The sequence below is a fragment of the Lipophrys pholis genome, assembly GCF_963383615.2.
Source record: "Lipophrys pholis genome assembly, chromosome: 11".
Taxonomy (NCBI): domain Eukaryota; kingdom Metazoa; phylum Chordata; class Actinopteri; order Blenniiformes; family Blenniidae; genus Lipophrys; species Lipophrys pholis.
In genome coordinates this window covers 19,287,371-19,299,880 of record NC_137631.1, presented here as the reverse complement: position 1 = coordinate 19,299,880, position 12,510 = coordinate 19,287,371, and the positions used below count along the sequence as shown (strand labels likewise).

The 12,510-nt window shown below is 42.7% G+C and overlaps 1 protein-coding gene across 6 annotated transcripts; it reads left to right on the top strand.

Moving 5' to 3' along the window:
- Positions 1 to 643: 643 nt before the first annotated feature.
- tpm1 (tropomyosin 1 (alpha)) lies at positions 644 to 12,347 on the top strand (the record flags this gene model as incomplete). 6 transcript variants are annotated; one of them, XM_080475013.1, is made up of 10 exons in its annotated part: positions 644 to 1,361; positions 2,032 to 2,157; positions 5,506 to 5,639; positions 5,840 to 5,957; positions 6,493 to 6,563; positions 7,300 to 7,375; positions 7,591 to 7,653; positions 7,741 to 7,810; positions 8,421 to 8,499; positions 9,443 to 9,661. In XM_080475013.1, the coding sequence occupies exons 1-10, from the start codon at positions 1,248 to 1,250 to the stop codon at positions 9,444 to 9,446; spliced, it is 855 nt and encodes a 284-aa protein (XP_080331139.1). In that variant the 5' UTR covers positions 644 to 1,247. The 6 variants fall into 6 exon arrangements, with proteins under 6 accessions (XP_080331139.1, XP_080331140.1, XP_080331142.1 ...); XM_080475016.1 differs by lacking the exons at positions 8,421 to 8,499; positions 9,443 to 9,661 and adding exons at positions 1,689 to 1,814; positions 11,494 to 12,347 and having other exon boundaries at positions 1,135 to 1,361; XM_080475015.1 differs by lacking the exon at positions 9,443 to 9,661 and adding an exon at positions 1,689 to 1,814 and having other exon boundaries at positions 1,135 to 1,361; positions 8,421 to 8,503.
- Positions 12,348 to 12,510: the final 163 nt, after the last annotated feature.

Genomic DNA, 12,510 nt, shown 5'->3' with positions numbered 1-12,510 from the left:
CCTACTGTACATGAAGTGAGTCTACTTAGTGCAGCAACAATAATCTACAGAACAGACGAAAGCCTCTGAGGGACCGTGATTATTTTAGGAGACATATCTAATGGCATCAGGCCTTAGACTCTTGGCACAGGCTCCCGGATCCATATTACAGACCAAGGCAGGTGCATGAAAGAGAAGGCGATCCTAAAAATATCCTTGAGAAGTCTGAGAGATACTTGGGGTGTCCTCGCAGTCACAGCACTTGTGTGATGGAACTTTTCATGATGTCTCTACAGCGGGTGTATGCCTTTAAAGAAGTGACCTGTGATTTATATTTTATGAACCAAATCTGATATCAATGTATGAATTCCACTACATTTTTATCATTTTATAAGAATCAGGCCTGAAAAAACAGCACAGGAAAAAAAAAAAAAATCTTCCTTACGGTCATTAAAGCTGTTAGGATTTCTCAAATGAGAAGCCAGTCGGCAACTGGACTGTTGTACTGTCTAATGACACATCAACAGTTTGCTGGGTGGATATCCAATACATTATCAGGTAAACACTAACAAGCTCCTCCCAATGCTGCCTCTAAGGCTTCCTTGGCTTCCCCCAAGAAAACGTCTTTTCTGATTCACCACAACTCACCCCAAAATAAAATGACACTGGTCCCAATACCAAAACACACTCAGGCAGGAAAAGAGCCATAAAGAGCTCAGTCAGACTGTTGCTTCTGCTGGATGTGATCCAACAACTGGATACTGTCACTGTAGAAAAGGCTGATAAAATAAAAGGAAATCATCATACAGGAAATGCTGGAGAGGGCAATAACTGAAGAGACAAGTGCACAAAGACTTTAGGCAATCAAAGGAAGGTTGCGTGGTCTTCTCGTTCAGTGATACTTGCTCTTTAACTGCATCTTCTCCACACATCAAATGGATTGTGTTACATTATCATTGGCAGCATCTCCGTGGGACCATGCCTACAAGTCACACCCCATATAAAGGCGTATCAAAAGTCAAACGTTTGAGAGCAACGAATCGCCAGGCAAACGCCCGAGCACCCACGCCCGCCTCCTCCCAAAAAAGTATTGGATGTCCAAAAGAATCCAGTCTCCCCCCCTTGAAAGTACATATTTGACAGGGCAGAGTCAGGCAGAGCCTGTACTCCAGCTTAGCGCTCAGTGAGGCACAGACGCCAGAGCCCCCTCTCCAACTCGCTCTCCCCGGTTTTAGTGTGTCGGTACAGCCGAGCAAAAATAAGCAGCCATGGATGCCATCAAGAAGAAGATGCAGATGCTCAAGCTCGACAAGGAGAATGCCTTGGACAGAGCTGAGCAGGCCGAGTCAGACAAGAAAGCAGCAGAGGACAGAAGCAAACAGGTCTGCTGTTTTTTTTTTTTTTCCTTCTGTTCTTTCTTTTGTGGGAAATCTCCAGAGATCCGTAGGAAAAGCAGGAATAAAGCTACTGCGGTTTCAATGGAACGCCTTCTGAATATGGATTAAGTATTGCCATGGATATTCCCGTTTGAGGATTGAATTAAAAGTAATCATCATGGGTTTTAAAAAAAAAAAAAATCATATTCATGTAAAAATGCTTTAAATCGTGCGTCAACAAGTGATTAAATAAAGCTAAAAAACTGACGATTTAAAGATTAACCTTACTATTTATTCTGTTTAACGTTATAATTTCTTTACATGCATGTGTAGTTAGAGGACGATATAAGAGAGATGGAAAAGAAATTGCGCGTGACAGAAGACGAAAGAGATAAAGTGTTTGAGGAGTTCCAAACTGCTGAGGAAAAGCTGTTGGCTGCTGAAGAGACCGCAACCAAGGTATCTGAACCTGAAGTGCATGAGCTCTCCTAACTTTTCTGCTCTTTTTTTTTCTCTCTCTCTCTCCTGTCCTGTCCTGTCCTGTCCTCTCCTGTTCTGTCCCGTGTCTCGTTCTCTGTCTCCGTGCGCGCCCTCGCGCCCTCGCGCCCCTGCGCGCTCACGCACCTTCCCGTCTCCCCGCTGATCACCTCTGAAACTTTACCGCACTGAAACTCAGCTTGAGGACGATTTGGTAGCTCTGCAGAAGAAGCTGAAGGGAACTGAGGATGAGTTGGACAAGTACTCCGAGGCTCTTAAAGATGCCCAGGAGAAACTTGAGCTGGCTGAGAAGAAAGCTGCCGATGTAAGTAAAGAGGGGAGAAAGAAAAAAGGGACTCACCGTGGCACCATTCCTGCACCACGTTTCCTCACACCTTTATTACCTCACCTGTGAGAGAAGCGACAGTTCAACAGTACAGTGAGACAGACTGTGTCCCCTCTGGGGTCATCCAGCCTGCCCCCTTGTGTTATCTCCGTGTTCTTCATCCTTGTGGATGCCAAATTGATTCCAAATCCTCCAATTGAGTTTTGGTCTGTTGAACTGTCCCTTCATGTCAGTGATCACTTGCACAATCACTCACAAGTCAGCCCAAAGAAACACTCTTCAATTTGCCTCTTCAACCAAATCATGAATTTTAGTTCAACGCGTCCCCTCTTCCAGCATTTCATCCATCACCAAACATTAATAGACGGCCTTGTGTGAATTCAAGATGTATATCCTACCCCACCCCGAGGCCATTTTTTCACGGTGGTAAGTTAAGTAGCAGTAATGTGCAGTCTTCCCAAGAGCTCAGCAAGCGAGCGCCTGGATAAATATAGCCCACTGCTTTATATGGTCAAGATAGAGCTCACATCTGTGAGCAGCCCTCTTTGCTTACCGAGGGGAAAACACAGTTTCCCATGAAAACGTCCCACATTGCCTACCACTTAAAAACAAATTTAGTTTATTTACAGAAGATAAGTAGACTTCCACTTTTTTTTTTCAACTTTTTCTTGTAATTGTTGTCCCTCCCCTTTTAATGATTACATGTCTGACAAACTATGTAAAGAATTTACATTTGGGCATTTAAAGGTCAACGACCGGTTGAAGACAAAATACAGTACACTCAAACTTTTTTTTTTCCCAGTTTATGGCAGACTGACAGAGACAGTCACGTTCAAGTACAGTGAAGAGAGATGTTTGCTCACAATAAGTCAAAGGAATCAGGTTGCACTGAGGCTTATAAGTGTCCTCTGAGGAAAACAATCCTTTAATTGGCTTTCACAGGAGGGAGTTAGGAAAAAGCCTCTACGAGTCCAGTGACTTTTTACTCTCCTGCACCTGATGGTGTATTTTATTTGCTATAAATAACGTATAGTTGTGGCTGCTTCCTTTTTGTCCCCCCCCCCCCCCCCCCAAAAAAAAATAAATTCTGCAGGGGAATTTTAGAATAACCGGAACAATCAAAGAACTTTAAGTACCACTTAGTGTTTTACGGCCCATTTTCTCCTTGTCATTTTTTTTTTTTTTGGACGGTTGTTCTGTCATTGTTGCAAAGTTTGTAAACGCGGTCTATAATTACTGAATTCAAGTCACGTATGTACTGCTTACGATTGACCGGCAGAGGGCGCTGTCGCTCCGGTGATTCAGTACAAGCCTGCTCGGCATAGTGACTGATTGGGCGTGTTCTCGTCAATAAAACATTATGTCTTCAATTAAATGTGATGGCATGTAATTATTTTTAAAAGGATAATGTATCAATTAGAGCAGCAGAAGTGCTTATGCGGGACTTTGCGCAATATTTATGATTTTGAGTCTTTTTCTGGCACTTCCTGGATGAACACAGACAGCACTGTGCGCCTCCAGAAAGCCTGCGCGCCGCGCACTCTCCGCACAGCACAATTGAGGACGTCATCTCGTTTCTTGGCTGTTTCGGGGGGGAAATTGTGCTGCCGCTCAATAGTGTAGTGCTTAGGGTTTGTTAGGTTTTTTTTTTTTCTTCCCCCCTCCATCCATACATAGTAGTAGAATAAGCAATGGCCGGACCTTCATCGCTGGAGGCAGTGAAGCGAAAGATCAAATCCTTGCAAGAGCAGGCAGACTGTGCTGAAGACAGAGCCGAGAGATTACAAAAGGAGTTGCTTGAGCAGAAGAAAGCCAGGGAACAAGTAAGCTTTTATTTATTTATTTGTATCGCGCTTGCAGCAGGTTCGAAGGCGTCTGCAGCGTCAAGCGCACAAATGTACACCTCGCAATGAATTGATGAGGAGCGACAGTGAGACGCGGTAAGATCGAGATTTCTCCGTATGCACAGCAGTGCTGGAAAGCCCAGCTTTCATCGGCTGCAAGCTGTGCCTCTGCGAATCTTAAATGAAGCCTGTGTGCACATGGAACTGACAGTGAAGCAACTGTGTGGTATCATTGTGGTGCCTCATCTGTTTCACTCTCATCCCTTTTGATGCGCCTTTATCACAACGGTGCCAGTGTGTCCCACCTGTTTTCCTCCGGAGAGGCCCGCGTTATGCTCTGCGGCCAATACAGCCACTGTGCATATTTTTTAATTACTTATTCTTTCAACAACCAGGAAGTTACGGGCAGAGTGTTGAAACACTTTAGCCCCCCTCTCTGCGCTCTCAACGTGTGCGCTCTTTGACTTGCCCTTATAAGGACAATTGGTTTCCAATGCTTCAAGGAGTAGCGACTGTTACCTCGACAGGGAAATAATTGTCTCAGCAGGGGCTTAAAGCAGTCTTCCCAGGCTGAGTCTGACAGGTTGCCGTTTGTTAGTCAGCCATATGTTTATTAAAGGCCCTGCTTCCGTTTATAGATAATGTTAGGCACTTTCCTTATCACGCATATTAAGTTAAGATGCATTTTAGCTCTAGCTGCAGGATAAAAAGCTAGAAACTGTAGGATGTGTGCTCATTTCACTTTGCATTTTCAGGACTATATCAGACTAATTCCTGCTGAACACATGTTAGAACCCCCCCCCAAAAAAGAAACCTTTTTTTTTTCCTAGTTCTAAGGGCCTTTCTGTGTGGGGTTTGCGTGTTCTCCCTGTGCGTAGGTTTCCCCCCACGCAGATTTAAAAAACATGCCTTTTGAGGTGTGTGTTTCAAAGCACAGTGAAATTGCCCTTTTTTTTTTTTCCTTCTTCAAGATCTTTTCTCCAAAGTTCAGAGATCATTTCACTCATAATTGACCATTTTAAATGAACCCAAGTGCTCCAGACTGCTGTGAACCACTCGGGGAGTCTTCTCTGAGGTTGATTGTGCGCAGCGTGAGATGTCATTCTCATTGTAATTGTGTCTGCCTCTTTGACTCGAGCCTTGTTAATGTTCTCTCAGGGGCATCGTAATGAGTCAGGGTATTAAACCTCCCATCACTCTGGGATATGATCATTATCATGATACAAAGGCAACGAGGAGCCCAGAGATGCCTGCTGGGAGGACTTTTCCCAACAGGTGTCACAAGGGAAACGCTTCAAAACAATCGTAATTACACTCTCCTGCCAGGTGTAGGGCAATTAAGCGAACGCCCCCACTAAGACGCGTAGTCAATTAAATAAATTCACCACATGTGTTCTTTGGGCCGACTTGTCTGCATGCTGTTGTGTGAAATCCAGGTCTGCGTGTTAAAGATTCCCCTGACGTGCTGCTCTTCCTTCCTCAGGCTGAGGGAGATGTCGCTTCCCTTAACAGACGTATCCAGCTGGTTGAGGAGGAGTTGGATCGTGCTCAGGAGCGTCTGGCTACTGCCCTGACCAAGCTGGAGGAGGCTGAGAAGGCTGCTGATGAGAGTGAGAGGTGGGTCTTTGTTAGTCTGAGCCAGTACTGATCACTGCAATAACCAGGTGGCAGTAGACGCTTAGGTTTTGTGGATGTATTTTCATCCCTTTTTGTAGTGTCATTATTTTACAGTTCACCATGCTATTTCAGTCTGTTTAGTCTGTCGGAACTCAGCCGGCAATTCCTAACGTCGCCCGACTGTTTGCTTCCCCACACAGAGGCATGAAGGTCATTGAGAACAGGGCCATGAAGGATGAGGAGAAGATGGAGATCCAGGAGATCCAGCTCAAAGAGGCCAAACACATCGCTGAGGAGGCTGACCGCAAATATGAGGAGGCGAGTTCCTAAAGCCCCGGCCAGACTTGCATACTGAAATTGATATCACACCTCTGTGATGATCTTTCACACCAACATTAATCTGAAACCTGCCTTGATGCGTTCACAGTAGTGATTGGACAGAGTTTTCAAATGTTCACAGCCATACTTGTAGCTTTATGAAGGCCTGAAACAATGGCTCCGGTCACACTTAACTTAACACTTAACACACACTTGACTGTAGCTTGTTTTAAAAATTTCATTTGTCTTTATTATTTTTACATTTTTAGAAACACGCCCCTCTGGACTTTACGCAAATTGCACCTTACTAATAGCAACACTTTGGACATTTCACTTTTCTACCTTGCATAAACTTGTAAACAGAAATGACCTGATATACTTATCAACTTATACTGACGTCAACAATTCTACCAAAAGATCAGTGTGATGTAGTTGTGTCAGAAAGGAATGCTTAAACAAGTCCGTTATTCTAATCCTGTGTCTCAGTCATTAAGTACCTGTTGTGGCTTAACACTTTGCTGTGCTACACCTAAAGGTGGCTCGTAAACTGGTCATCATTGAGGGTGACCTGGAACGTACAGAGGAGCGCGCTGAGCTGTCAGAAGGGTAAGCCGTCTCCGCTTTACGCACACAAAAGGGCTCCACACCCACTCGCATGTACGCCGCAGCTTACATTTTGCGAAGGCTTTGAGCGTTGACACGTGTTCTGTCCACTCTGAACAGTGCGCCCTGTGTTCTCACTGTGTTTGCTGATCATTTGCATGTCGGCCACGTTTGAATGGTTTTGGCTTGCACGCGCTCGCCACACCCACTAACAGACGCATTCGAAGGCTGGAGGATGAACTGAGAGTTTTGGAGCAAAGCATGAAATCGCTGTACTCCTCATCCGGACAGGTACTACCATCAAAAACTAACACGCACACATACACACACACCTGATTGGCTCTGCCTTTCAGGCTGCCTCTGCTTTGCTTGCTGCGTGTGCTCTGTTTCCTTTAAAGTTCTTTCATTCTGCGGATAGTGGTTGGTTTCATGCCTAACAATGCAGGGGCTGTGTAAGAATGAAGCATTAAATTTAACTAACAAAAAATACACTTAGTCAGTTTTGTGCTTTCAGCGTCGTATTGCTATTCTCACATTCCTGCTCTGTTACGGCACTTTTTTTTAAGGCACTTGGGTTCCCTCTTGGTTTAAACCCTGTAGTTCTTATTTGTTTGGTTTCCTCTCTCCCTCCACCTGTTTTGTGTCCTCTGGTTCCACCTGTCCATGTTCCCCCCCCACCCCCCCCTACCCACCCCTTCTTGCCCTTTGGCAACTGTATCCCCTTTGTCTAAAACACCAGCAAATGCTCTGAGCTTGAGGAAGAGTTGAAAACTGTGACCAACAACCTGAAGTCACTGGAGGCCCAGGCTGAGAAGGTAAGCGCCACCCTCTTGGAGAGTGCATGCTGTCAAAGTCCTCATTGTCACAGTACACTTGACAGACGGGGAAACAGAAGAGAGTCCAATCTCTTCTATTCAGTCTTTTTTCTCATTCTTAAAATAGTTGTACGATACGCATGGCATCAGTTTGAATACAGAGCGATCACATTGGCCGGTGTCTCTGACTCCCTGTCATCGTTTTTGTGCCACAGTACTCGCAGAAGGAGGACAAGTACGAGGAGGAGATCAAGGTCCTCACCGACAAGCTGAAGGAGGTAGAGTTTCACAGAACCTTCGCCTGGAGTCGTCGAGTCCAGAAGGTGGAGCGTTGACCAAGTTATAAATCTGTCTTTGTAACACAGGCTGAGACTCGTGCTGAGTTCGCTGAGAGATCAGTAGCCAAGCTTGAGAAGACCATTGATGACTTGGAAGGTATGTTTATTTTGTTTGTTTGTTTTATCAAACCAAAATGCCACTCTGGTTATTTTTTGAGCGTTTATGATTTTAATTATAGTATTTTGGTAAGTGCTTGGTGAATTATAAAGAATAAAATAAAAACATTCTTTGCTTATTACTTTTACAGTTTTCTGCTTTCCTCTATAATGGCTTTTTCTCAGATATACTTTCAGTCTCCTGTGGTTGTGAAGCTTTCTGTCAGATCTTTTTTCTTTTTCTTTTTTTCTTTTTTAGTTCCAGGGTAAGAAAGAGTGAGATGTTTAGCGAAGTAACTTGGCTCGTGTGCTAGTTGACAGCCACATGGAAGGGATATACGGTCCATTTCATGGTCGTCTTGGGGAATTTGCTCATCCATTCCTTGTACCTTCACTCTATCATTATCTGGTGTAACTTTGTTTTCCTCTCTTTTCCTTCTTTTCGATGGTTTTGGCCACGTCTCCTCCTGTCCGCCTCTGTGTCTTGTCAATGCCTTCTGTCTGGACGCTTCACCTTCAACACCCCCTTGTCCTGTGCTCCTCCACCTTCACCCTCTGTCGCTTCATTCACTGCACCGCCCTCTCCCACCTCCACCCCGGACCACCAATAGATGAGTTGTATTCCCAGAAACTGAAGTACAAGGCCATCAGCGAGGAGCTGGACCACGCCCTCAACGACATGACTTCCATGTAATTTTCAACTCGCTGTACCTGCTTGCTCCGTCATCCCCTCCCTCCCCCCATTGCACCTTGTTAACCTTCTTTATCTCACATTTTTACGCCCACCAGAACTATAACTCAGCTCTCTAAATTTGTACATACGATTCCAAAACATTAGCCCCGATGTTCTATCAATTAGGTTAATTTCTTTGAAACAAGCTTTTATTTCTTTGTCAGGCTAGTTTGAAAAAAATAAAAATAAAAAAAGCAATAATAGCTCCCACATATGTGGTTGAGATGATACTGTGTGCCATTTGTGTCAGTATCATGGGTTGATCAACATTATAAACAGAACTTTAACATGCATGAAGACAGCACAGCATGGGAATTTGTTTTGGAAAAGTTTACTTTTCAAAGTAATCGAAACGTCATTGTGGACAAAAGCCTAATTATTCAATTATCAATGAAAATGTTACATCATAATTTCACATCTGAAATGATGCATGCACTGTTTATTAAAATGTTTTTATTGAAACATTGAAGACTGTGATAAGAGAAGCACTTCAATGAATCTGTTGTGCAGCATTTCTCTTTACCTCTCTTACTAATATGGTCTACTTCTGTTGAAGAAAGGCCAAGTGTTTGTTTAGACTTCCCGTTGTTCTGTCGTACCACCTGACGGTTACCAATCATAGTTGAGCATGTGTGCAGTTGACCTCCCTCGTCCAAAACCCCAGTTTTGCTAAATGTCCCTTTTTAGAATTTGAGACAGGTCAGTTTTGCACCTCTTGATTGATAGCTGGGAGGAGGAGCCGCGCCAACCCCTTGTCTGTGTTTGATGGACTCGGTGCATTTTCATCCTGCATTCTTGTTTTTGTGATGTCGTGCTGTGACTCTGTTGTGCTGTGGCGCACATCTCAAATTGGCAACGCCCCCCCCCCCCGGTTCACTGTACTTCTTCTCTTCCACACAGATAAATTGTTTACACCTCATCAAAGACGCCTCCTGCCGGATGAGCAGCGTCTGTCTGCTCTCTCCAGCCTTCTCTCCATTTTCCCTTCCCTCTCTGTCTTTGCTTTCCTTTCCTCCTCATGTTCTCATGTCATCGTCAACTGCATCCCATCACTTGTACAGAATCCTAGAAACTTTCTGCGTTGTGTAAAAAAAAATAAACGTCCTTCCTTCTATGTAACCTGTATCTCTTTACTTTTTCCTCTTTTCATTTCTATTTATTTTTGAGTGGCTCAAATAAAAGCAGGAAGCCTTGATTTTATGTTATGTTACTGATGTTGTTTCTGCATCTCTACAAAACATCCACTCCCTCCAGGTGTTGATTTGAGGAGTGGATGTTTTCTTATTTTCTCCTGAAATTGTTCTGTGAAGCTGCCGATATTTTTGAAATACCACGGTAGTACTGTGAGCAGAGATCTAGAGCAACTATTGGTATTGGAAGAATTTGAGACTGATGCATGGAAGCGCTTTTCAGTATTTAGTACTGTGATAAAAGTAGCTTACAGGAAGATTGCGGGAATTAGGGCAGGATTCTTATCAGGAAGAGTGTGGCAAAGTTGAGTGATGGGTGGAGTGCAAAACTGGATGCGAGAGCTTCTGAGGCTCATCTGCTGCTGGAAGAATGGGATGAAACTGAATATTGGTTATGACAAATGGGCTCTGTATAATACACAGTATCCTGTCATATTTAAATAAATATACAAAGAACATTCTGAGTGTTTTTATTAAAGCTGTTGCCATAAATCTAAATTCACAAAGATAAGTTGATGTAGAAATATGAGCAGAAGTGAACAGTTGTTTTTTTTTTTTTGTTTTTTTTTTAAAACGTCGCAATTCAGCTGCAAAACTACACTTGCATCCCGCTGTGGTTTCTTTAACGTGATCAAAATAACATTTGTTTATGTGAAAAAACACACACAATAACACACATTCTAGATTGTAGAGCAAATATGGAGAAACTACAAATTGATTTGCATTTTTAAGTCTCCTGCTTTTTTATGTTTGCAAGACAATAGATTCCAATATTTGGAATGAATATTTAAAGTCTTCATTGGACACAATCTGGGGGCCAATGTTAGCAACCACCGTGTTACAGTAAAAAAAGATTTCAAAATGGCTTCATAAATTGAGACACTTAAGTCCACTTTTCTTTTTTTGCTTTTCTGGGCGTTTTTAAATGGAGTTATTCTTGTGATTCTTAAGTATTTCTGAGTTCAGCCGACTCAAGATTATCCTGAGCTTTGTTTCTGCAAACTAACCTGACTTATTTCATCTGTTTCAACATTAATCTTAACTACCACACTCCTCAAAACAAGGCTGAGTTATTTATTAGCCATTCAGATATTTGTGTTGGGAAGTCTTTTGACTAAGTTTTCTAGAAAAGGTAGGTGTCAAACAGGCTTTTCCTGGTTTCCTCTGATTTCCTTTCCTCTCTGTTTTGTTTTGACTTGCTTTCTGACTGCAAAGATCGCCTCCACCATCAACTTGAGAAAAGCCGCCTTCTCAATAATGAACTGCGTGTCGTCCTAAACGAGGACTAACTTGTGTGAATGCTTCATGTGTTTGCTGTGGCTTTGTCGATATTGATTGGATGACAATCTAAAACGGTGTGAAATCCAAAATTCTTCCGTCTGCATTGTCCTCTCACAATGCCTGCAGTGCTTGACAGTGGTGTTGCTATTGGTGAAAGTGTAACAGTGGAATCAGGGATCACCTTAGATACTTATTGGTACTTTTCCTAAATGACCTTAACCATTAATATCCATGATTACAGTGTTGTCTGTGTATCAGTGGAAAACGTTTGCATGGTTGCTTGCAGATCATGTGACCTCGCTCATTCCGTGTGTTTGTGTTGGTTCCTCTTAGTGCTGTGCAGGTCGGGTTAAAAAGCAATCGGATTTAACGACCGACTTGAATAATGTAGCCAGCTTGATTATTAATGCAAGCTAACCAACTGACTCACTGATGCTTGACTGTGTGAAATTAAACTTTCTTCATTTGATGTTCTAACAGAGAAACTGTCACACGCTAAAGAAGAGAACCTCGATATGCACCAGATGCTGGACCAGACTCTAATGGAACTGAATAATTTGTGAAAGCACGGTCTGACCCCCACACACACTGTGGTTTTGGCTTTTTTTTGTACTTGCACCTTGCTTACCTTAAACCCTTCTTCTCATACCGTGCCAGCGGTGGAGAATAAACAGCCAGATGCTATTCTTATTGCACCGTCCTGCCTTCTGCAGACCTCAACCAAGGAGCAAAGCTAACGAAGTGAAGCTTAACCATTCCCTTTGATGAAGCCTCAACACCATTGTTTCCACATACCAGTTCTTTTTTTTTTTTTTTTTTTTTTTATCTAATTCTTATGATTTGTTCTTTATCATCTGGGGAGTTGACTTTCACCACCACTGGTTACAGAGATTTTCTATTCCTGCATTAAATTTGATCTGATACGTTTCATTCCACCTCAATTATGCACACACCAAAGGACAAAGTGGAGGAATCTTGCACACAGTACAACCTTAATATTGTGCATATTGCAATTTTTCAAAAGATTTATTATCTTCACCCACACCCCCCAAAGTATGATCACAAGTGTAAGTATACAATGATACCGCCTGTCATATTGTATACTGGTGCTACTGTAATGTATTGTAAGACATTGAGAGACGATGCCAATGCACTTGGGTTCCTTTTTAAATTTTCCCTGAAATTGTGGTTCAGAATTTTTTCCATCTTGTCCAGGTGGTAGGATTTGAGTTGACTGGTTGTGCATTGTTTTAGCATTGTTTTAATGTAGATGTCTTTATCATATCTGTAAAAAAAAAATTATCGGTATAAATAAAAGCACGTTTTGAAAGTTTTCTAATTTAGTTTGTGGTTTTTACAGCTTTTTTTTATTTCATTTTACTGATCACAAAAGTCTCAACAAATGTGGGGAATTTATAATCTAATCCTGATGCTGTGCAAAGAAAATCTGTTATCTGTTATTTTCCCACAGATACAAAGATCTTGTAACATAATGGG